This window comes from Abramis brama, assembly GCF_963993115.1.
Source record: "Abramis brama genome assembly, chromosome: 2".
Lineage (NCBI taxonomy): Eukaryota > Metazoa > Chordata > Actinopteri > Cypriniformes > Leuciscidae > Abramis > Abramis brama.
This window is the reverse complement of record NC_139964.1, coordinates 15,185,693-15,212,125: the sequence shown is the minus strand read 5'-3', so window position 1 is coordinate 15,212,125 and position 26,433 is coordinate 15,185,693. Positions and strand designations below refer to the sequence as shown.

Here is a 26,433-nt window from a genome sequence, read left to right as displayed (position 1 = left end):
GGCAGGACGCGGTTAATGACCGTGCCCCCGCACAGGGCCGCTATGCCACCCTCGCCGGTGCCGGTCATTTCGCCTCGCTGCCCCACCGACGGTACGTCTGTGGTTCGTATGACCCCGCTGGTGCACTTTCTGGAGGCCTGGCTAGAGCTTCCCAGACTGTCCCGCTGGGTCGCGAGAACCATCAGATTCGGCTACGCGATTCAGTTCGCGATATCTCCTCCCCGCTTCAGGGGAGTCCGCTTCACTATGGTCGGTGGCAATGCCCCTGTCATGAGAGCGGAGGTCGCCACCCTACTGGCGAAGGGTGCGATCGAGATTGTCCCTCCAGCCGAGATGAAGTCCGGCTTCTACAGCCCTTACTTCATTGTACCCAAGAAGTCTGGTGGGTTACGGCCAATCCTCGACCTGCGCGTCTTGAACCGCTCCCTTCACAGGCTGCCCTTCAAGATGCTAACGGCCAAACACATCCTCCAGTGTGTGCGGCCGCAGGATTGGTTTGCAGCGATCGACCTGAAGGACGCCTACTTCCATGTCTCCATTTTACTTCGACACAGACCGTTTCTTCGGTTTGCTTTCGAGGGGCGGGCATACCAGTACGCGGTTCTCCCTTTCGGGCTAGCCCTGTCTCCTCGCGTCTTTACGAAGGTCGTCGAGGCAGCCCTTGTTCCCCTCCGGGAACACGGGGTTCGCATCCTGAACTATCTCGACGACTGGCTGATCCTAGCTCACTCTCGAGACCAGGTTTGCGAACACAGGGACCTAGTGCTCCGGCACCTAGCTCGTCTGGGCCTTCGGGTCAACTGGGAGAAGAGCAAACTCTGCCCCGTGCAGAGGATCTCTTTTCTCGGTATGGAGATCGACTCGGTCGCCATGTGCGCGCAGCTTACGAGCGAGCGCGCGCAGTCACTGCTGACTTGTCTTCGTCAGTTCGAGGGCAAGAGTGCGGTTCCACTGAAACTTTTTCAGAGGCTCCTGGGGCATATGGCATCCGCAGTAACGCCGCTGGGATTGCTTCATATGAGACCGCTTCAGCTTTGGCTTCACGATCGAGTCCCGAGGTGGGCATGGCTACACGGCACGCTCAGAGTCCCAGTGACTCCAGCCTGCCGTCAGACCTTCACCCCGTGGACGAACCTCAAGTTTCTACGGGCCGGAGTGCCCCTAGAACGAGTTTCCCGGCATGTTGTTGTATCAACAGATGCCTCCACCACGGGCTGGGGCACCATGTGCAATGGACATGCTGCCGCGGGCTCCTGGACAGGACCCCAGCGCCTTTGGCATGTCAATTGCCTCGAGTTGCTGGCTGTGCGTCTCGCCCTGCACCGCTTCCATGCGCCGCTTCCATGCGCTGCTCAAGGGTCAGCACGTACTAGTCCGATCAGACAATACTGCGACAGTAGCGTACATCAACCGTCAAGGTGGTCTACGCTCCCGCCGTATGTCGCAACTCGCCCGCCACCTCCTCATATGGAGTCAGAAGCATCTGAGGTCGCTTCGAGCCATTTATATACCGGGAGACCTGAACCAGGCAGCCGACGAGCTGTCTCGGCTTCGGCCTCTCGCTGGAGAATGGAGACTCCATCCCCAGTCGGTCCAGCTGATTTGGGATCAGTTCGGGGACGCACAGGTAGACCTGTTTGCCTCCCACGACTCGTCCCACTGCGACCTGTATTATTCGCTGACCGAGGGCGGGTACCACATAGGGCTGGGCGATATATATCGTGAGATTGTTATGCGCATCTCGTCAGTAAAGCCGGTTCCTTGATTAGTAGTAAATCGCCATCACCTGCTTTCAGATGGAGCGGCATTTACTACAAAGAGCCGTAGTTAACTGACAAGCTGAGCCATATCGCATTAATATCGCGGACGTATCGCCAGCGATAATTAATGCGATATGGCTCAGCTTGTCAGTTAACTACGGCTCTTTGTACACAGCAAAAACTCCAGTGTTAAATTAACACTCCTGGGAGTATATGAGTCCACACTCAAGAGTGTTTAAGTTAATGAGATAATTAAGTGATTAATTTAGTGATGATTGAACATTATTGAAGACACCTGATGTTAACAAGCAGAATCACTGAAGGAGAAAATCACAAATTGTAAGTTACCGGTATGACGATCAATGGTTGCTTTAGTTGGACTCTTGACCCTTATATTATTAACTTTAGATTTTGTTTATCTGTTGTTTCTGAATTATAATCACCAGTTGAGCAAAGAAAAAAGTGATCTGATGATGTTGGTTATTATGACAATCATCATTTGAACTTGATCACTGAACTCATTAAAATCCTTCTTTCTGACTTCGATTTATGTTGTTGGTTAATGAATCTGCATAAATGCCCAGAATTTTTGATATAATATAAAGGATTTCTTAAAAGTTGTTTAAAAAAAAAAAATCGTTCTTTTAGGCACACACAGATGTCAAGATTCAGTCTATGCATCTCAACAATGGTGACGAGCAGAATATTCAATTAGGAAAAGTAAATTACATAGACAATTCAGATCATAATTTATTCATACCGCAATGCATGATGGGAGCCATTAATGAGTTGTGATTGGTGGCAGGCACTGCAACATGCTTTATTATTGTCACCATTGTTGAGATTCACAGGCTGATTATTGATGTCTGTGTTTTAAATGAATTTATTTGAATGTCTTTTGATCAGAACAATGTTTATGAAATATTTTGAATTATAAGTAAAATACAGGCTGAAGAATCACAAAACTGCTGCTAACAAGTTAAACCAAACTATCTCAAAAAGTTTCCTTTTTCAGATCACAGCATGATTATGTCAAAACATAACCAACACTATAACATAACATTTTACTTTGTTCATTTAACTGTTATAAATCAATAACAGCAGACAAACAACAGTAAATATTAAAGTAAACATATAATGGTCTAGAGCCCAACTAAAGCAAACACCCATCACCTTAATGGTAACTTACAATTTGTGATTTTCTCCTTCAGTGATTCTGCTTGTTAACATCAGGTGTCTTCAATAATGCTCAATCATCACTAAATTAATCACTTAATTATCTCCTCAGCCCTAAATGCCGCTCCATCTGAAAGCAGGTGATGGTGATTTACTACTAATCAAGGGAACCGGCTTTACTGATGAGATGCGCCTAACAATATCGTGCGATATATCGCCCAGCCCTAGTACCACAACTCTCATGTGATCCTGAGACCCCGGCCTGGATACGTGCCCAAGGTTCCTACCACACCCTTTCGAGACCAAGTAGTGAACCTGCAAGCGCTGCCCTTGGAGGAGGCAGACCCAGCCTTGGCACTGCTCTGCCCAGTACGCGCCCTTCGTGCTTACGTAGACAGAACGCGGTGTTTCAGGACCTCAGACCAGCTCTTTGTCTGTTATGGTGGGAAGCTGAAGGGAAAGGCTCTCTCAAAGCAAAGGTTATCTCACTGGATAGTGGATACCATTGCTTTGGCATACCAGCAGCAATGTCGTCAATGCCCCCTTGGTGTAAAAGCCCACTCCACTCGTAGTGTGGCTTCCTCTTGGGCTCTAGCGCATGGCGCCTCGCTAACAGACATTTGTAGAGCTGCAGGCTGGGCGACACCCAACACATTCGCGAGATTCTATAATCTCCGAGTAGAGCCAGTTTCTTCCCATGTAATCGCTTCAACCAGCCGGTACTAGATTCTGCTCAGGTGTCTTCGCTTGCTCGCCATTCCTCTCCACGGACGGGATACGTGCGATTATCTTCTCAGGTGAGTCTGATAAGCTCTGAGTTTCCTCCAGCACTGGTTACGTCAATGCCTGAGTTATGCCAATCTGCCATAATGCAGCTTTTGCGCTTGACTAGGTGCCTCGATGTGCATGGTCCCCCCTCTGGGCGACCCCCACATGTGTATTCCACTGTAAGTCTCTTTTGAGCGTGTGTCTTTCCCTTGGCAAGCCACCTTGCCACCCCTGGGGTTTAAATATTCCACCTGCGGCTGGACACCCCAGTGATACCCCATATGCATCCCTCTGGCATATGTGTCTCTCAAGTCCCCCCCTTAATGGTTGGGCGTAATTGCATATTTCTCCTGAGATATGCTTCCCAGTGTACCTTGGTATTCATGTGTTAGGTAGGACTCCTTCGTTCGTGCTAGTCTCACAACAGGGAGCTCAGACTTACGCAGGGCACTGGATGACAGCCGAGGTGGCGTGATTAGACTGGAACCCCAATCGTCGTCATCCGACGTAACTCGGAGTGACCACGAAAGGGAACGTCTCGGTTACGGATGTAACCCTCGTTCCCTGAGTAGGGAACGGAGACGTTACGTCTTCCTGCCACTTCCGCTGTATCGCTGAAAAACGCCTGGGTCCAGTCTCGACTGCTCAGCGAAGACATATCTGCATGTTGCCAGCGTACTTCCTTATATACCCCCTGCGGTGGGTGGAGATACGCTATGCAAATTCCGCAGACCCATGGCATTTCATTGCCATTGGCTCGTTTTATATACTCGAAGGTGATAGGCTTTCTAAGCGAAACCCCAATCGTCGTCATCCGACGTAACGTCTCCGTTCCCTACTCAGGGAACGAGGGTTACATCCGTAACCGAGACGTTTTTTATATAAATTACTTTATTTAAGAGAAGCGATTTCAAGCTTGATGCCCGTGGGTATGTTTACCTGTTTGACTGAATTTTTGCGGAGTATCAGATCATTTTCGAACGCGTTTCAAATTGGACTTCACAGACAGAGAGAGTGCAGAACTTGAATCATGTTTATTTTTCTTTATTTGGCAAAAAACACAACACTTTATTTTTATTGTGAGTATACAGAAAAAAAATAGAAACTGAACAGGATTGATTGATGTACAACACGAAAATGAAAGATCAGAATTAACAGAGCATTTTGAACTTATTTTGCATTGCTAAAAAAAAAAACGCAAGCGCGTTTTAGGTCCCCAGAGGGTTAAGTCAGGGCTCTGGCTGGGCCATTCAAGAACAGTCACGGAGTTGTTGTGAAGCCACTCCTTCATTATTTTAGCTGTGTGCTTAGGGTCATTGTCTTGTTGGAAGGTGAACCTTCTGCCCAGTCTGAGGTCCAGAGCACTCTGGAGAAGGTTTTCGTCCAGGATATCCCTGTACTTGGCCGCATTCATCTTTCCCTCGATTGCAACCAGTCGTCCTGTCCCTGCAGCTGAAAAACACCCCCACAGCATGATGCTGCCACCACCATGCTTCACTGTTGAGACTGTATTGGACAGGTGATGAGCAGTGCCTGGTTTTCTCCACACATACCGCTTAGAATTAAGGCCAAAAAGTTCTATCTTGGTCTCATCAAACCAGAGAATCTTATTTATCCCCATCTTGGAGTCCTTCATGCGGGCTTTCATGTGTCTTGCACTGAGGAGAGGCTTCCGTCGGGCCGCTCTGCCATAAAGCCCCGACTGGTGGATGGCTGCAGTGATGGTTGACTTACTACAACTTTCTCCCATCTCCCGACTGCATCTCTGGAGCTCCGCCACAGTGATCTTTGGGTTCTTCTTTACCTCTCTCACCAAGGCTCTTCTCCCCCGATAGCTCAGTTTGGCCGGACGGCCAGCTCTAGGAAGGGTTCTGGTCGTCCCAAACGTCTTCCATTTAAGGATTATGGAGGCCACTGTGCTCTTAGGAACCTTAAGTGCAGCAGAAGTTTTTTTGTAACCTTGGTCAGATCTGTGCCTTGCCACAATTCTGTGTCTGAGCTCTTCAGGCAGTTCCTTTGACCTCATGATTCTCATTTGCTCTGACATGCACTGTGAGCTGTAAGGTCTTATATAGGTGTGTGGCTTTCCTAATCCAAGTCCAATCAGTAAAATCAAACACAGCTGGACTCAAATGAAGGTGTAGAACCATCTCAAGGATGATCAGAAGAAATGGACAGCACCTAAGTTAAATATATGAATGTCACAGCAAAGGGTCTGAATACTTAGGACCATGTGATATTTCAGTTTTTCTTTTTTAATAAATGTGCAAAAATGTCAACAATTCTGTGTTTTTCTGTCAATATGGGGTGCTGTGTGTAAAATAATGAGGAAAAAAATGAACTTAAATGATTTTAGCAAATGGCTGCAATATAACAGAGTGAAAAATTTAAGGGGGTCTGAATACTTTCCGTACCCACTATAGTTCAGGAGGAACTATAAAAGACGGCTGCTGTTTGTTTGTGGTGCTCAGTGACTGACGTCTGTCTACACGTGCTGATGATGCGTGATGCGCGGAGGTATGAGACTATTGATGATTACGTCTTTATCATCAATAAGTAGCCAACAACATCTTATCATATTTCTTTTTTAGAGAAAAACTAACATTAAAATATGAAGAGTCAAAGAGCACAACTAAATGAAACACTGATCACTGTAATGGTGACATTATTTTAAACTGTTATTTTAAATAAAACATCTACAGCTAAACCAAAAAAATATGTATATTTAAAGACGCAAAAGATGTCTCGGTACAAGACGATTTAATGTTTGTAAATATGTGTAAATATGTAAATTGTGTGAATAAGTTCTTCAAAGGGATATTTTGCAGCCAAAACAATATGAAACACTTAAATCTGCAGTCTGTAACTTTTGCCGCTCTAGAGGTTAATAAACCAAACTGTTGCGTCTTGCTGAAGAACATTGTAAGCCGGAGCTCCTTCTCTCTGTTTGTGTCTATAGAGAGTCACGCAGGCTCTGGATTACTGGATCACTGGATAACTGGATTACTGGATCACTGGATAACTGGATAACTGGATTACTCCTCAGCGGTGCGACCCGACCGGTGTAAGGTAGTCCCACTATAAACAATTATTATAGGTATTATTCCATAGTGATTCAGGAGAAGACAAAAACACGGTTTGGGAAATGGGTTCATGATATTCTCACTCATTTTATAATTTTTGTCCCTGAGTTTCAATATGCGCAACCCCTTTTTCCTGAGCTAGTTATTGGCCAAGACTTTCCGTCCCTGGAACGAGTTTCTCTTCTATTATAATCCTCTATAATAAACAGTAGATGGCATCATAAAGCCTGTTTTTTTTTTCACATTGATTGCTTTTAAAATATATTATTTGGGGTTTAAACCATTTTGCCCAAATAGCAGAAAAAAATATCAGGTACAGTATCTTTAATATTTATCAATTATTTTAGGTAAAACATGTGTGTGTGTGTGTGTGTGTGTGTGTGTGTGTGTGTGTGTGTAAAAATGGCTTTGAATGTTTTGCTGATATCTTTGTGATCTGTTGATATCTTTAAGTTAAATCAGGATCAGGTCAAAAGGAGTCTGTCTGTTCCAGAGAAACACACACCTGTAATCTTGTCTGATTTCCACAGAACATTGTGTGTGTCTGCAGGGAGGCGAGATGGAAAAAAATAAATGCAATAATAGTCCATGACTTCATATGGGAAATCTAAGCTGATGTAGGCTATTTGTTTATTCATTGTTTATATGTCTGAACAACTATGGCCACTGCTCCAAAATGTGCTGTTAGTGCAGTTTTCAATGAAGTAAAAATCATTGAAATTATTTTAATAATTTTTAGTAACAATTATTTAAGGTAACTGGACCAACCCACAGTGTGTGACTGGATGAGAGAAAAATCAACACAATTCATTTGTATTTTAAATTAAAATCTTTATAAATGCAACTTAAATTCTGTACTAGGCAAGTAGCAAGTTTCGCTTGATCAATAACACTGATCAATAACACAATAACACTGTCTCATAAAAATTATATAAATGTAGGCCTATATGTTTACATGGGCAATTCACAAAGCAAATCCTTCCCTTTAAAGGGACCATGATGAATATATGAAAGCATTGACAAATATGCATACAGAATCTGACGTTTTGTGACATTTTTCAAGTATACAAACACTGAAAACAGGAGGACCAGAGAAAAAAAATTACAAGTTTAGTTAGCATAGTTGTGAAATGATGTGTTGATTTATAATGTTACAATATTAAAAAATTTTTTAGAGAAATCATCAAACCATCTTTAACTGGGATTCCATGGAATATTTAATTTTTCTTTCACATTTATGTCCAAATCTCTGATCATTTTGTAATCTACACAAGGCTGTATTTATTCTCGTTGGCAGCAGGCGGCGCTGTTTAAGCAGTATCAATATGAGCCCTTCCAACTTTCATGCGTCCTAATCGTCAAACACTCTCTTAACACCATTAACAACACCATGCACAACTTTTTCTGGCGCCTTGACAATCTCTTTGGTTCCTCCGACCACCGCGCCGGTCACTGGAGACGCCAGCAGAAGCGCAGTATTTCCAACAGCTCCAGCGAACGAGTCGGAGCTGATGAGTTTCCCGCCGGCCTCTGCGGTGCTGTAAACGGCTCCCTTCACGATCCCGACAGGAACATCCGCCACGGCTCTGACCACGCCCACCGCGCACTCGCCCACGCCCAACACCGCAGATCCCACCATATTGAAGAAGTCCATGCCGTCTCGCGTTTACTATAGCCTTCTGATTCCTGCAAGAATATGGAGACAGCAGATGTGTATGCATGTTTATTCAAGAGTCATTCCTGGGATGTGAATATTTTAATATTAATATTTCAGTCCCCCAGACTTTTTTAAAATGGCGTTTCACTAAAATAAAATGTTAAAAGTAGTGCTAGGCAGCGATTAATCGCATCCAAAATAAAAGTTTGTGTTTACATAATATATGTGTGTGTGCTGTGTGTAATTATTTTGTATATAAAAACATACATATGCATGTATATATTTACGAAATATTTATACTGTACATTTATACATAATTTATATTAGATATAAATATAAACATTTTATATATAAATAAATAAATAATCTTTATTATATAGTCAAACCAAAAAATATTCAGACACCTTGCTATCCTCACTTATATAAATTAACTACAGTGTCCTGCACCCACTAGTAAAAAAAATATCAAAAACTAAATCTGGTGTCTGAATAATTTTTGGTTTGACTATACATGCATGTGTGTGTATTCATATACAAAATAATTATACACAGTACACACACACAACTTTTATTTTGGATGTAATTAATCGCGATAAATCACTGCACAGCACTAGTTAAAAGTGTTTCACAATAATTTCCAATATTATTATGAATAAAAATAATTATTGCATTTATATATTTTTTATCATAAAATAATGTCTTATTTCTATCTTCTTATCCCTGTGCACTTCACAAAATTTGTACTTTTAGCAAAATGTGCACTGTGTCTTTAATAAAAAAAAGTCTACACTGTAAAAGACAAGATGCTGTCTTCAATTTTTTAGGTACAGTCAACTTGGATGTTTAAGTCATTTCAACTTAAATTACATTAAACTGACTTTAAAAATGTGTTGAATCTTGTATAACTTATAAAAAAAACTTAAAGCAATGCAAAAACATGCCATCACAACTTAATGACCAATAAATTATGACAACATATTTTCATTGCTTTTACACATCGAAATAAGTTAAACAATTTTTAACTGTTTTTTATAAGTTATACAAGGTTCAACACATTTTTTTTAAGTCAGTTTAATGTAATTTAAGTTGAAACAACTTAAATGTCCAAGTTTATTGTACTTGTACTTAAAACTTTAAGGCAGCAATTATTTTATTTTTTTACAGTGTATAAAATGATGTCCTTCAGTCTGAACTCCATCACACCAACCATTCGGGTCTCTTTAACAGTGGTGCAGAATATGGTAAGTAGTTTTCATACTTTTTAATCGTATTTTTGAGGCATATTCAACTCAACCCCATCACATAAAGTAAAGATGGAAATGTATTATTTTTCACATTTTTATTTTAAAATCCATACGTATACAGTGTACTTATTTCATTGCTGCCATATGGTCTACTCTACACTACAGGAGGAGCAGTGGCCCATTTTGAGCATAACACCTTAATGCCGTCACACTCAACCCTGTCACATATCTGTATATTTCTCATTGTTTAGTGGTTGAAAACTTGTGATAGGGTTGAGTTTTTTACTTCATTTATGAATCATTTTATTTAAAAAAATATAATTGTTTCAGTAAATATATAAATTAACCAAAATCATGACAACTCAGAATTTTGACAAAAAAATTAACTATTTGATGAAATGTGTCCACTTAAACTTCGACAATCATCCTACAACGCCTATAACTGTTGTGCATGCAGAAATATGCTGAGCCAGAAAGAAGGGCACAATATGACAGAGAGACTAAATTAAAAAATATAAAATTAAAGGCAATTTTTTTCTGTAATGTCTGTCAAAATGAGCCTTTGTGTTAATGCCCCTGAAATGAAGTTACTATACATGCTAAACATGTTATACACATAGTAAATACAAAGTCAGCTATAATGTCATCAAACAGATTGTGAATACTGACCTGCTGTCACAGATGGTCTTGGTGTTGGTGTTGATCAGCTGATCTTCTTAAAATCGATGTTGAGTTACTCCCTCTAGGGTCTTTATAGACTAACTGGAGGAACTGAGATCAAACAGTGGGAGTTACTGATCCAAAACCCCCAGTAAACAGGAAGTGAAGATGTTAGTAAAGATATTTATTTCAAGTATCATGAAGAACATGCTCCTCATCATCCATGAGCCTGTGAGTTTGAACAAGAAATCACTTGTTGAAATACGAGGAGAAAACTGGCCTTTATTTATTTTCACTTTCACATTCACAGACTTTCCTGTAAACTGGGGCTTTTCTTGAAGCTGCTCTTTCATACGGTAAATGCACATGTGAATACAAGGCCAGCGGGCATCTTGATGTCAAAATTACGTCAAGAAATAGGTCAAAAATGAAAGTCATATTCTCAACAATGGTGACAGTCAATGAAATACTTCATGCCGCAGTGCATGCTGGGTACCACCAATCAAAACTCACCAAAATCTCCCAGCATGCATTGCAGCTTTAATAAATTATGCAGCTGGAGTTGATCTGATTATCTGGATATTTTGTTTGATTGTCAGCATTGTTGAGATTCATACGCTGTTTCTTGATGTCTGTGTGAGTCTGAGTAATGCCATAGATGAAACGTTTTTGTGCACTAAATAGTTATTAAAAACCATTATTATTTGGCATTACCACCAAAATTATTTGATAAACAACACTGCTAGATATGCTGTAGAATCAAATTACTTCTATCATGAATAAAACCACTTTTAAACCACAAGTCCTATATAATCAAAGCGTTAGACACTGAACATGATCAGGGATTCAGGGAATTACATGATGATATCATCAATAAACAGCCAACATCTCCTGATCTCAGTTTCTGATGGCTTTTTTAGCTACAACAATTGTGCTTTATAAACACACAATTATAGCAGCCAGATAATTTTTTTATATTAAAGAGTAAAGAGTCAAGTAAAAGCAACTTAAGCAAACGCTAACCACCATCATGGTGACTTTAAAATACAAAATATGAATTCATTAAACCGGAAATTAAATAAAGTAAATCTGGTTAGTTTAAGTAAAGCTGGTAATAAGTGTACGGCCATGCGTTTCACCTTTTTGTTTGGCAAAATGACATCAGCAGAGGTCAAAATCTTGACATCAAATTGACATCGACACTTTGACGTCAATTTGACTTTCATTTTTGACCAATTTCTTGACGTAATTTTGGAGGGTAAATACTAACAGTATTTATATAATTTTTTACCTCTTGTAACACAGCCATGTCCAAGTGATCTGAGGGCGCGCGCGCATCCTGGTGTGTGACGTGTCGTGTACGCAGACTGGTGCATAGAAATATATACACTAGATGTCACATTAAAGACATTCGTTCCAATGAACTGCCGTAGCCAAGGCGGCATCTATTGTATATATCTATGCACTAGTCTGCGTACACGTCACACACCAGGATGCGCGCGCGCCCTCAGATCACTTGGACGTGGCTGTGTATAAGAGGTCAAAACGATATAAATACTGTTCGTTTTCTCACACAAACCGCTCGTTTCGTGTCTTAGGCCATCAATGTGTACTTACAATGGGGAATTGTTTAATTTGGGCGATGGGGAATTGTTTTAATTTGGACTCTGTGCTTGTGTTTTGAGACAGTGACCATCGACCTGCATTATATGACTGACAGACAAGAACGGTTTGACCTAAAAATATCAAAATTGAAACTACTGCGGAAAAAAAGACACCTACATCTTGGATGCCCTTGAGGTAAGCTAAAACATACCAAAATTTAATTTCAAAGTGAACTATCCCTTTAAATCTAAAGCGTAACTTGAATATGGATATTTTTCTTACACAAACCCAACGTTTCACTTCAAAAGGCCTTTATTTACCCCACAGAACCGCATGGAGCACTTTTACAGTATAATACGGTATAATTAATTACAGCAAAATCAGACCAAATTACGAAATACAGTAAAAATACAGTAAAGTACTATTTGGTAGTTTACAGTACTGATCTTGTGTACTGTAAAGTGAATTGCATTACAGTTACTGGAAATTGAAATACAGTAACTTGCTGGCAACCGTGCTGCCAGTAATGTACTGTAAAAATACAAGAAAATCGTTTACAGAGAAATTGTTTCAAAGATGCACACAGGAAATTACTCTAACGTGAATGCATTGATTGATTTCTAGGTTTATTTAGTTATGAATAAACAAATGTGTGATCTATAAAGCAAAAACCTTACAATTAAAGTTGAAATGTTGTAATGTTCAAGATTTTGATCTAAAAAAAAAAAAGATGCACAAATGAAATGACTCTAACGTGACCATATTGATTGATTCTAGGATATTTAGTTTGTTACAAACAGTGTGCAATCTGTAAAACAAAAACCTCAAAATTAAAGTTAAAATGGTATTCTGTTGAAAAGTTTTTGACCTTGAGATAAAGCTTTAAGTATATACCAAAAAAATGTATGTTTATTAGGCTATTTAATTTTATGTTGGTACATTTTTGTGAAGTACACCTGTTTTGACCTGACGTCCATTGAAAAAAACAAAAAAAAAAACATTTATTTAATTTTTTTAATTTGGTCTCATTTATAGAAGCCTCATCAGCTGGGAAAATGTACTTTTATATTTTTCAGAAACTTTAAACATAATTCAGGTCTGAATGGGTTAAATCAATTCTTTATTTAAACACTTTAATAACATTTTAAGTAATATGTTTAATTGCAATCAGTATTAAGTCAGGCCATTGAGGGTGCATCTAGAGTCTCCTTCGTGTCCTCCAATCTCTGCACTAGACTGAGCCTTTCTACGATGCAAATCACAATTTTCACAGAAATATGTTTTAGGAAGATTTGCAAGACTCCCCGCAGTTGTTAGCGGTCTCTGCAACCATTTGATTTAACTTTAGATAGTTTAATTATCTTCATCATATCTTACACAAGATCTCCAAGCTACACTCTAAAACTCTACACTCCAACTTTGGGTCAAATATGGACACACCCAAACGTTGGATTAAAAATGTAATTAAAGTATTTAACTCAGCCAGAAAAGGTCATCCGTCATTAGTTCTGGATATGAGTATACCCCAGTAAAATCATAACACATATCTTATAATCCAAATAAGCAACCATACTGTTCATGCCCCCTAATATTAAAGAATCTTAATGCTGTTTAAGTGAATCAAGTCTTTCTGCAGTGAAAAGTGTAAGTGATTGTACACAGTGCTCTGTCTGACAGAAGCAGCCCTGATTTACAAGAAGAGCTTGGGTTCTTGTTATTTCCTTTTGGCAGTTGATTGAATTGAATATGTGGCTCTAAAGGTGTAAGCCCACAACATCCGGTGAAGTGAAACAGGAAGTGCACAAGTTGGGTCCGTGTAACGCTTCACAATTCAGTTTTCAGACCATACAATGCAAATTCAAAAATGAGAAATTGAAACCAGACATTCTTTTTTTTATAATGTTACATTATCAATAGATATTTGCCTTTTTCTTCCCTTTTTTCAATTTTACTTTTGCTAAATTGTGACTTCAGAAACAAACATTCAAATAAATGAAATCTAACCGATTTTCTATTTTTCCATTTTTCGTCTTGTAATTTGTGACGTGGGCGGTACCATTAGCACGGGGGTGTGGCAGTGGACTAACTTTACTATCATTTCATTGATGTAACTGCTTTATTTACACTGCATGCACGTTTGAGGAGAAGTTTAAAAGACGGAACACAGGACAACATTTTTCACCCGAAGTGCCATAACTTTTATTAGGCTAATATATAGTACGTGTATTAAATTATAAGGCAGTCTCGGACCGGCCATCGGGAGCAGAAGCAGCTAACTGGAAAAACAACAAAAAAAGAATGTCTGGTTTCAATTTTTCATTTTTGCATTTGCATTGTATGGTCTGAAAACTGAATTGTGAAGCGTTACATGGACCAAGTTGTGTTTGTTTGCTCTTTTACTATAAACTTTTACAATTGCTTGATGCAATTTCATAGCCAAAATCCAGTAAACCCAATAGATAACCTCATGTAGAAATTTCATGGGAGTTTCACATGAGAGCAAAAAAGCTCCCTGTGCAGATTTCACTCAGATCCCTATATGATAACTATATCCTATACTGAAGAGTGATCAACATCATCAGATCAGTTTCTATTGCATTTTTTGCCATAACAAACATGTATCTGAAACACACAGTTAAAGAAACCAAAGAACTAATGTTAAATGGTAAAGAGCCCAACTAAAGCAAACACTGATCATCATAATGGTAACATCATATTTATTTTATTTTTTTTCAATAAAGACAACATTTAAACCTCGGTTAATTCTCAATAAGAACTTCTGTAGACGTCTGACAGAAATAAAGTCAGTCTGGTTAGTAATAAGTGAAGCTGGTAATGCTGTTTATGGAGTTGTTTAATCCTCCTCTGCTGAGATCTTGAGAGATGTGTTAGTGTTTAATGTCCTGTTGGGATTTAAAGTGTTTCTGTTGAGTTTTGTGGGTCACCATTGTATTGAAGAGTAGAGCCTGTGCATTCTAGGAGAAGACGATGAAACATTGAGAATATGCTGACGGTGATTGTGTAGTTAATAATTCACTGATTCATAGTTAAATTCATGCATTTCGTTAACTGCAAGAGATTCACTTTTTACATTGTAGAAACCATGGCAACACAGTGAGTCTAATGAAAACAATGCAGAAGTAGTAGTTGTAATGTCTAGCATGTCGCTCTGAGGATCAATATTTCCTAGATGGAGAGAAATATCAAGAAATGTACAAATCAGGATGTATCTCTCTCTCTCTCTCTCTCTCTCTCTCTCTCTCTCTCTCTCTCTCTCTCTCTCTCTCTCTCTCTCTCTCTCTCTCTCTCTCTCTCTCTCTCTCTCTCTCTCTCTCTCTCTCTCTCTCTCTCTCACGTCGCATAAACACAAGCGCGGCCCAGGCACACACCGGTAGTTAATGATGTAAGTTCAAAATGTAAGACAAAATGACAGTTTTCAAAAATTTTCATCCAGGCCTTGAAGTTGCATAGTTTGCCAGTAAACGGTAACTGCTAGCCTGCCATTAAAACAGTTACCCACTTCACAGTACACCAAAATCAAATAAATTATAACGACAGACTACCGATGTAAATGTCTGTTGAGAGCATAATGTTAGAAATCAAACCACCCTTTCAGCGCATTGCAATAGTTATACTTTGTTCCCTGTATTTATTAGCACAGTCTACAGCAGCGGCGGAGTGATATTAAGTTACCTAGGCAACCGAGACTACTACTAGCTAGCTAGACGTCCCGACTGTAGTGCGCTTCTGTTGTGTGTTTACTTTTCGGCGCAGTACTACAAACCGGAGCAAAGTAAAATTCCGCCTCTGCTGAGAAACTAGTTCCTGTAAATGTAATGCGATCATTGAGATGCAAGAGTAGTTTGATTTCTAACATTATTCTCTCAACAGATATTTACTCGCGCTAGCCTAGCACCGGCGAACTATGCAACTGGAAGGACTGGATGAAATTTTTTGAAAACTCCAAAATCTCCACTAATAAATAACACCCAGACTAACTTGGAAATGAGGTCCGATGTCCAAAATCCTGAACCACCCCTTTAATTATTGCACAGCGGCCAATTATGTTTGTCAGTCAGCAAAAGTAAATTCACACACTGCTCAATTGAATATGAAGGCAAATGGCTTGCATTAATTCAACCACATTTATTAATTCAATATTAAGCCCAAAATAGTTTTTGACTCACCAATCGGTAGATTATTTGTACATAGAATCCATCCGCCGCTCTAAGTTAACCTAACTCATAAATTGGACTCTATATGAGTTCAGTGATTCAGGTCAAATGATTGTGAAATAATGATTATGTTAAAACACAACCAACACCATCAGATCACCTTTTCTATTTGTTCATCTGGCTGTTATAACTCAGGTACAGCAGCCAAACAAAACTTAAAGTTAATAATTTAAGGGTCAAGAGCCCAACTAAAACACACACTGATCACCACAATGGTGACTTTAATTATGGTTTTCTCCTTTAGTGATTCTGCTTGTTAACACCAGGTGTCTTCAATGTTGGCAATAAAAGATATTTTGTACATTTTACTCATTTTAAATGGTTAACTTTTAAGGAATTAATTTGATTAATTATTACTCAATTCTAATTTGTTAAATTTAATTAATAATATTGCTTGTAATCTGTTGCCTCAATTTTATTGATTAGATATCAATAACATCAGTGTATTCTTTTTTACAGTGTTGTGTATTGTCTACTAAGTATTGAGGTCTTTGTGTTCACATGACGCTTAACATCTGATATATAGATATGCTGTCTTACACGATATCGATGTAGCATTAAACATTACATTATGTGTGGCTAAAACATTAGAATGAAATAAAATCATGATCAAACGAAACGTTATAAGACTTTATTTCATTAGCTCATCCGTAAACATGATTTGTGAGTCCCGTCGGATTAATTTCCATCAGCAGTGGAGATGAAGACGACAACTCCCATCATTTCATGCTCATTCATGGTCATCAACCTACGCCTTTTTTATTGTTTTGAATATGCGACCTCTAGGGGCAAAACTTACATACTGTGCCTTTAAAGGGGTCATATAATGGTACATGCACGTTTACAAGTTGATTGCACTGAAATGTGTAATGGCAGTGCCTGTACACAACCATCATAAAATGCTAAAAATCCATCCAGTGGTTTTTTTTAATCTCCTTATATGTTTTCCCCCATCTCAAATCAAGCCGTTCGATTTTGTGACGTCACACGGTCGGACACCCCTCCCACGATTGTTGATTGACAGGAGCGTTTCAACACAGACCCCCCCTCGCTCGTGAGTCATAGTCCGTGCGGACCGGCGCATTCATTGTTGATACGCTGGAGCAGAATGGCGTCTAAGCGATTGTGGTGTTCTGTTCTTCGGTGCAATAACGAACACAGCAGTCATAATGATGTTCCTAAATCCGAACCGCTGAAGATGCAGTGGCTGAGTTTTGTTTTCGGGAATATTCCCCACGATCAACGTCAATGCTCTCATGTTTGCGCGAATCATTTCTCACCAGACTGCTTTACAAACAAGGGTCAGTATAAAGCTGGTTTTGCTAAGAAGCTGCTCCTGAAAAAAGGATCGGTACCAACTATTCGTGTTCCTGCTGCACCTCCAGAAGAACTGAAGTGAGTGTAACGTTTTATTAACCTTTACATTAATATTTATATTAATCTTTGCAAATCGCTAGCACGCTTCACGATGAATGCGGCTGTTTACACTCAGGGTACATTACGGCTCAATATAATTCATAATCCCACGTTTATAATGAACAACGCATTATGGTTATTATAGAAACGGTGTATGCACAGAACAGAGGGGCGGGGTGAGCAAAGCTCATTATCATTTAAAGACACATGCACTTAAACGGCGTGCTGAAAACAGAGCTGTTTTTGACCAGGTAAAATGCTTTATTACTGTTACTACAAATAAATCTCTTCTTTCTGATTATGTTATGTTACCCACTTGACAAAATAATTATTGTCTCTGAGGCATGATACAAACATGTTACTCGCGGTAAATCAAGAAAACTAGAAATTCAAACAATAAGACTAACCGTGATGAGCTATATAACAATGATTCGTTTTCTGTTGATAAATGTTTCCAAACAGTTGCTTCCCTGTCTAATAAAACACAGAATATATTAAAGCATCTTTGGTGTTTCCATGGTTCCTACGGAAGTAAAAACCAATCGAAATTGAGGGTAACCCGGATATGACGTCACTGACAGGCGAAGCACAGACACAGGCCGTGTCCTGGTTAAAATTGTTGATTTCTCTGGATTTAAACACTATTGGAAACATTTGGGATAATGCAAGTACACAAGTCAACAAAATATACAACATTGTTTAAGTAGTTTTGGGATATTTTAATCTAAAACTCTTACATATTGTGCCTTTAAAGCTTGAAGCTGTTGACTGCCGTTATATGCACACGACCCAGGTTGAGTAAATTAGTACTTCATTTTTGGATGAACTATTCTAAGTCTTTGACTATTCTTTTAAGACCAAAGGTCACGTTTAATTTTAGTTAAAATTTCAATAATAATAATAAAAAAAGTAAATCAATCGTAATGTCATTGAAAGTCGATTCTGCATCCCTTTCATTACAAAAACATTAAAAATACAACCTGACAGAATGAAATCAATGTTAAATCAATGCTTTATTTAAACACTTTAATAAAATTTTACGTAATATGTTTAATTGCAATCAGTATTAAGTCAGGCCATTGAAGGTCAACTCATTTTGAAGGATTAGGAAGGCAGACTTCATTACATGATCTTAATTTTAAAGGGTGCATCTAGAGTCTCCTTCGTGTCCTCCAATCTCTGCACTAGACTGAGCCTTTCTACGATGCAAATCACAATTTTCACAGAAATATGGCAAAATCACGAAAAGCTGTTTTAGGAAAATTTGCAAGACTCCCCGCAGTTGTTAGCGGTCACTGCAACCATTTGATTTAACTTTAGATAGTTTAATTATCTTCATCATATCTTACACAAGACCTCCAAGCTACACTCTAAAAAATGCTGGGTTGTTTTAACCCAACTTTGGGTCAAATATGGACACATCCAAACATTGGATTAAAAATGTAATTAAAATATTTAACTCAGCCAGAAAAGGTCATCCGTCATTAGTTCTGGATATGAGTATACCCCAGTAAAATCATAACACATATCTTATAATCCAAATAAGCAACCATACTATTCATGCCCCCTAATATTAAAGAATCTTAATGCTGTTTAAGTGAATCAGGTCTTTCTGCAGTGAAAAGTGTAAGTGATTGTACACAGTGCTCTGTCTGACAGAAGCAGCCCTGATTTACAAGAAGAGCTTGGGTTCTTGTTATTTCCTGCTGGCAGTATTTAATATGTGGCACTAATGCCGTTAGCCCACAACATCTGGTGAAGCTGCTCTGTCTTACAAAAACAGCCCTAATTTACAAGAAGGGGGGGGGGGGGGGGGGGGGTGCTGTTTTGCCCTTGGTCATGTGTGATAGACAGTTGCCCTCCATTCATAATGAAACTAAAACTAAGATCACATCTGATTACAGACAAACACGCCGCTCCTATCTGACCTGATCTATAAATCCATAGTCACAGTTATGACCAGATATAATTTGATATCTAAATACATGTGCAACCCTTGGACTTTCTTTTTATGTTTACATTTATGCATATGAATTTATACAAAGTGACATGAGAAACTCTCCAATAGCTGCTCTTTACACAGATCTGGATAACAAACATCTGTTATGAATAATCATTTGCATTATTCATGTTCTGTATATCTTTCTGAGGTGACAGACCTTTAGACACAGGACAGAGTTAATTAGTTCAGAATTATGACTTTAATAACCTATCAGATAAAACAATAAACACAGACATACAAAAAATTACATGTAGCAAAACGCTTTGTACACAACGGCGCCATCTAATGGAAGACAGATATTGTGTAGAGGACTAAACCAGGATCAAACCAGGCTGGAAGTTCAATTAACAGAAAAACAATCTCTAAAAATGCAAACACAACTGCAAAGTGATGATGATATCAGCAGACATGAGTCCAGACGTGTTATCTGGTATCTTCAGTGTAAAAACTGAGGATTCAACAGGCTTATATTGCACAATGAATGTAAACAGAATAGGTCTACTTTTAACTGGTTTATAGTTAGCCAGTGTTTGATATGGCTATGAGGCAGGATTATTTATTTATTTATTTATTTTTTTGTGAGGCAGGTCAAGGTCTTACAGTTTTTATCAGTCGCTTTGGTACATTTCTAGAATCGTCCTAAACATTTGCAAACCAGTAAGTTCATTTCTCAAAACAATTCGAACAAACAGCAGCACACAACCTGCAAAAGCCTGTAACTTACTCAAAATCCTTAGTTCAGTGTACATCAATGAATATCAGTGCCATCAGAATGACAAATCCTTGTGTCATTGTTCACAAACAAGACTGCACTTTTTCTGTATGGCATTTATCAATTTTAACAGTACTTTCAGAATTACAGATACAGTCTGTTATAACAGAAGGATGGACAAAACCAGTGAAATATCCACTGAGTTCATAACTTTGAGTTATTCTCATTTTATTACCATTTTCTAAACTATAGAGAATAAACTGATAATGTGAGAAATGTTGAAGGAGTCTGAATAAATGTTGCTTTGACTGTATACGCTCGCCAGATGAAGCTTCATGACATCTCTATATTAGAGAACTGGCTGATCTAATGCGTTACATTCCCCTTCATTAGTGGAATGCACAATGCATCAGTTCAGGACACATTTACACATGTCACGGATAATGCAGACACAGGAGAGGAAGACGGCAGGTGAATCTTTAAACAATAGTGCAGTGATGAGGAGAGCCGGTGAGGGAGAGTCCAGATGAAGATCTTGATGGAGACACAGAGGAGAGGAAGATGCAAAGAGAAGTGCTGAGAAGTGTGTGTTTATAGAGGCGGTGATGATGATGACGTGTGTGTGTGTGTGTGTGTGTGTGTGTGTGTGTGCACTGTAAAACTTTTCACTGTAAATTTACAGTAAAATACTGGCAGCTGGGTTTCCAGCGACATACTGTATTTTTACAGAACTAGTACTGTAAACAGCATTTACAGTATTGTACTGTAAAACTTTGTACTGTAAATTTACAGTAGAATACTGGCAGCTGGGTTGCCAGCCACATACTGTATTTTTACAGAACTAGTACAGTAAACAGCATTTACAGTACTCCACTGTAATTACCAAATACAGTATATATCACATACTTTTACAATATTAAACTTGTCTACAGCAATAAATTGTATAGTAGTCACACTAGGAAAAAGAAAACAACATTTTCTGGGTTTTAAAACATTTATTTTGGTTAAAAGCAAAGATCAGAAAATTGCCTTCTGTGAACATGTTTGCTGAATTTTTTTAAAATTTTATGTTCATGTTTGAACATAAAATGCAATTTTAACACTTAACAACAAACAGGTAACACTTAGCACTTAAAGGAGAACTCTGGTCAATTTAACATTAAGCTAATTTTTTTGTACATTTGGAGTGCTGTCAATACAGAGAACAACAACAAAAATCGGTGTTGCCTACACCGAGTTATCCTCTTTTTAAAATTTGCACCCTGTTGACTTCAATGGGGCAAGTTTTAAACCTGCTTTTAGCCTCTTAACATCCTTGATGTGTCATTACAAGTGCACAGGTCATGTGAGTGATTCCTTCGGAGTGAACACGGGTCAATCTGACTGCAGTAGATGTGAAAGATATGAATAAAAATTATGTTTATTCAGCCAGCGCTCATACCTGTATTTACATCCTGTTTTCGGTCGAAGTCCACAGTAATCGATTGTTGAGTTCACTCGCATAGGTTTAGTACCTATGATCACGCGCATGAACTTAACAATTGTGTTAAAATTGACCAGAGTTCTCCTTTAATTAAAGGGATAGTTCACCCAAAAATTTTAATTAGCTCATGATTTACTCACCCTCAAGTCATCCTAGGTCTATATGACATTCTTCTTTCAGACGAATACAATCGGAGTTATATTAAAAAATGTCCAGGCTCTTCCAAGCTTTATAATGGCAGTGAATTGCTGTTTCTGTTTTGAAGTCCATACAAGTGCAAACGAATCCATTCAAAGTCTTCAAGTTTTCGCAGAAGTGAGGACACCTGTAGGCTTACAGTGTTCTTTTTTTGCACAACTTGGCCAGTTTTCTTTGAAGTTACTTGTCCTTTCTTTGTTTTTGATCCACGTTCAGGATTGATGTCAGGAAATCGTCTAAAAGGCAGAAAAATAAAAATAATGAAATATTATGGACTGATTGTATATATTTTGACAGAGAGAGACAGCACAAAAGATGTGTAAATAAAAACCAGATATCAGTTTTAACGACTAGTTTGTTTGGATAAAACTGAACAACATGAAAAAAAAAAAAGCAATGTTGGATGTCGTGATCAATAACTGATATTTTTTTCTGCCCTGGTTAAAATACATCAACTCAATGTGTCTGTTTACATGCGCACTGTCAACTAACTAAACCTTTGGAAGTGGGGTTGCCAGATTTAAAGTTTTATTCTACAACTTTTAATATCATCAGAGTATCAGTGGAAAGGCAGCCATAGACTCTGTTTATATAGAGCACACATTGCCAGAATCCATCCCAAACCTTTGTGACAGAAAAAATTTAACTTTAATTGCAAGCCTTGCAATGTTTATTGCATACATGACTAGGCTACATGATAAAGTTAAACATGACATTTACCAGACTAAAATGCATGTTTGCACCCAAAAATGAAAATTCTGTCATTATTACTCACCCTCAAGACTTTCGTTCATCTTCGGGACACAAATTAAGATATTTTTGATGAAATCTTGGAGGTTTCTGTCCCTCCATTGACATCAATGTCATTGCAACTGTCAAAGCCCAGAAAGGTGGTAAAAACATTGGTAAATAGTACATACACTACAGTGGTTCAACCTTAATATTATGAAGTGACGAGAATACTTTTTGTGTGCAAAATAACCCCAAAATAACGACATTGTTGAATAATCTCTTCTTTTACATGTCATTCTCCTACACTGTTTTATGCGGATGAGTGGGCCGGAGTGTATTAAAGGGTAACTCTTGCCAAAATGCAACCTAGGGTCTTTTTGTTAATCTACCCGAGGCAAACTTTCGTTTAAAAGCATAATTAGGATGGAAATGGCACTTTTAAGTTTGACCGTATTTTTGTTTTCGGTCAAATTGCCTTTTGAATGGGAGTGCTTGGGGCACGACTATGATAGAATTAAAAATCGCTATTTTTTAAAACACTAAGAAGGCTCGACACAACATGAAACTGCTGGAAGTATCACCAGGGGCTCTATACATGAACTCCAGCATTGAGAACATTCTTTGTGTACACAGAGTTTACTAAAAAGAAAGATTTTGAACAACTCACGGAAACTGTGTCCGCCTGCATTTTGACAGTCAAAAATAGTCGATCTAATAACTTTATTCTAGAGCTGCTGTAAAGCCAAAACAATCTATGTAACTGTACTTTCCTATTATCACTGTAAAGCTGCTTTGAAACAATCTAGCCTATATAGTTAAAAGCGCTATAGGCCTATAAATGAAGGTGACTTGACACTGTTTACACTACGTCAACAGCGTAGGAGAATGACGTGAAAGAGTAGATTGTTGAATAATGTCGTTATTTTGTTTTTTTGTGCACAAAAAGTATTCTCATCGCTTCATAATATTAAGGTTGCACCACTGTAGTTACATGGATTATTTAAACAATGTTTTTACTACCTTTCTGGGCCTTGAAAGTTGCAAAGAAGCTTATGTCTATGGCTGGTTCAGAAACCTCTCAGATTTCATCAAAAATATCTTCATTTGTGTTCTGAAGATTAACAAAGGTCTTACAGGTTTGGAACAACATGAGGGTGAGTAATTAATGACAGAATTTTCACTAATCCTTCAACTGAAAACAACTTGCACTGACATATCTTAAATATGTGACTGCCACTGTTTAGCCCCAGTATGGAAACCAGGGCCATATTATTCATACCAGTAGTCAGCTTAATAAATACTGTCAAGACAAGTCACAATTCAGTCTAATATTTATATGAATGGCAAATATGCTAATGACTAACCTCTGAACAAACTCAAGGTGCTGCCTCTTCCTGGTACTGCAAGCTGAAGTTCTAGGAGGAGCACACCTGCAAACTTGTCGCTTTTCGGCGACAATCGCCGTTTTCTTGGTCAGTTGGGTCATTTACGTGAATCGCGTAGATCCGAAGAGTTTTTGTTTGGGGGGGGGGGGGGGGGGGGGGGTGTAGGCGCGTTGCGCGTGGTGAGCGCGCTCATAATCCGCCGGCGCGACCACAACATTGTCCAACATCAAATGGCAAACGTAATGCAAGCGGAACGAAACTGCTCGTTATTGTGTGGTTGACGGACCGTTTATCAGTTTGGACCAAAGCAGCGCGAGCCGATCTTTATAAAGGACACTGTTATTACACAGCGCTAATAAGAGATCCAGTAAAGAAAGCATTTGAATTCGCCACAGAAGTAATAACATCGCTGCGAGATCTAGTGAGAAACATTCACATTTCTCCGTTATTAACGGATCAAATAGCGCTGACGTGGAAACCAGGAAGAAACATTGTGGCATGAATGTATGGGATGAAAATAGTATCTAAATGATTAACAAGTGCAAGCACACTTATCAATTAACTTGATACATGTTGCAGAAATGTTTTATCCATGCCTTTCAACTTGCGTGTGCAAAATTGAATGAATGTGTAGCAATTTGTACAAATAGAGACATTTTTGTGAATACAAATGTTTTCCTTTGTATTAGTGTATTTGCGCATTCAACACAGAAGATGTGCATGTGTGGTTTAGGTGACACGCGTGCATTCATTGATGTCTTTTCTGAGTCGATCTCATTTGATTCATTTGGATTTTGAGACTTTCTTTTCGTGGTTTTTAAGCATTTCACAACCCACACACAAACAACTACAAATGAATAGGCCTGGTGCTAATTATTAATGTGTGCACAACTACCCATCTATTTGACAAATTCACAAATGTGCGTCACTACATTTAAACTAATACAATACAACTTGTGTGTGCAAAATCCAAAATCACATGAATGTGCAGCATTTTGTACAAATAGAGACACAGTTGTTAATACAAAACCTCGATTTTGTATTAATGTAGGCCAGAATTTGTGCATGCAACAAGATGTGCATTTGTGGATCAGGTGACACGCGTGCATTAATTGACTCGTTTCTGAGTCGATCCTATTTGATTCATTTGGATTTTGAGATTTTCATTTCGCGGTTTCGCCTTGCTCGATCCGCACACAGCTGTCTGAGAAAACCTGCTACCACTAGATGGCAGTATTCTGCTAAAACAGACAACGGCAGCATAATCAAGCGTTCTTCCTCATTTAAGGCGCTTATAATGTGAGTGATATTGAAGCACCAAATTTAGTACAAAATATAGGCATACCTTATTAATAAAGCATACTTTATAGAGGAAAACAGATTACATCAGATTATGAACAACACCCACAGAAAACCATTAGAAAACGCTTAACGTGCAATAGCGCGTTGCATGTTCAATAAGGTGTATTGGCTACTGAGTTTAAATATCACCGTCTTACTGCATTGACGTTAAGCTTTTTCTTTATAATATGCTCTATGGGAGAAAACTATATAGCCTACAGACAAGAGCCTGAACGCGACGCGCGACATTTCAAGTTAATGGCATTTCCCTTCCTGTTAAAAAAAAAGGTGAAATTTCACAGTTGCGTTCATATTATAGGCTTATTTTTTACTTTTTTTTTTTATTGTATAAATAGTATACAAGCTTTGGAATTTGAAAATGTCTGTTTTTAAATGTTAAAAGACAATTTTCGCAGGACATTTGTTTTCCCTTGACACTTGCCACTGTTATAGTCTTACTATAGCACGATGAGTAGCCTACAATATGCAACCATTGTATATCGACATGAAATATTAACTGAGAATCACCTAGGCCCTACGTGTGTATAGCTGCATATACACATGCTTTGACGCGCTAATCACGGCTCATGATGCACAAGGGAACGTCTGCCAATTCCACTAACTGCGTTAAAACGTATAATGTGTTTTAATTCAAATTAGCCTACTTTTAATATTTAAAAACAGACATTTTCAAATTCCAAAGCTCTTGTAAGGTTCCTGTAAGACTGACTTACAAGTAAAATTTGGACAATACTTCCCTTCATGTGTGTAGCCTGTATGCAGAAAAATACTGTAATTCACCATAAGGGTTTTTCATGTTCAAAATGGTTGTAGTAATTGTCCCAATACCTCCCTTCATGTAGCCTATTTACAGTAAACAACTATTTTTATACAAAAATGACTGTAATTAACCAAACAGGTTTTTGGTGACTTACTACAGGCGAATAATGCAAAATTTCACCTGACTATCACTAGG

General features: G+C 38.6%; 2 protein-coding genes across 3 annotated transcripts in view; both read right to left on the bottom strand.

The window, feature by feature from the left end:
• The window catches only part of LOC311077942 (B-cell receptor CD22-like), a gene marked incomplete at both ends in the record, with an annotated part of 103,985 nt that overhangs the window by 20,791 nt on the left and 56,761 nt on the right, over window positions 1-26,433 (bottom strand). The window lies entirely within an intron of this gene.
• LOC311077767 (uncharacterized protein) overlaps window positions 7,465-26,433 on the bottom strand; it is a 40,123-nt gene continuing 21,154 nt past the window's right edge. Inside the window, exons 1-2 of one of the 2 annotated variants that reach the window (XM_084106381.1) lie at window positions 10,358-10,603; window positions 7,468-8,473 (exon numbers count right to left, since the gene is read on the bottom strand). In XM_084106381.1, the coding sequence (XP_083962507.1) occupies window positions 8,139-8,441 (303 nt within the window). In that variant the 5' untranslated portion in view covers window positions 8,442-8,473; window positions 10,358-10,603 and the 3' untranslated portion in view covers window positions 7,468-8,138. Of the gene's footprint in view, window positions 8,474-10,357; window positions 10,604-26,433 lie in introns of those variants that run through there. The other variant, XM_084106382.1, reaches the window with a different exon arrangement.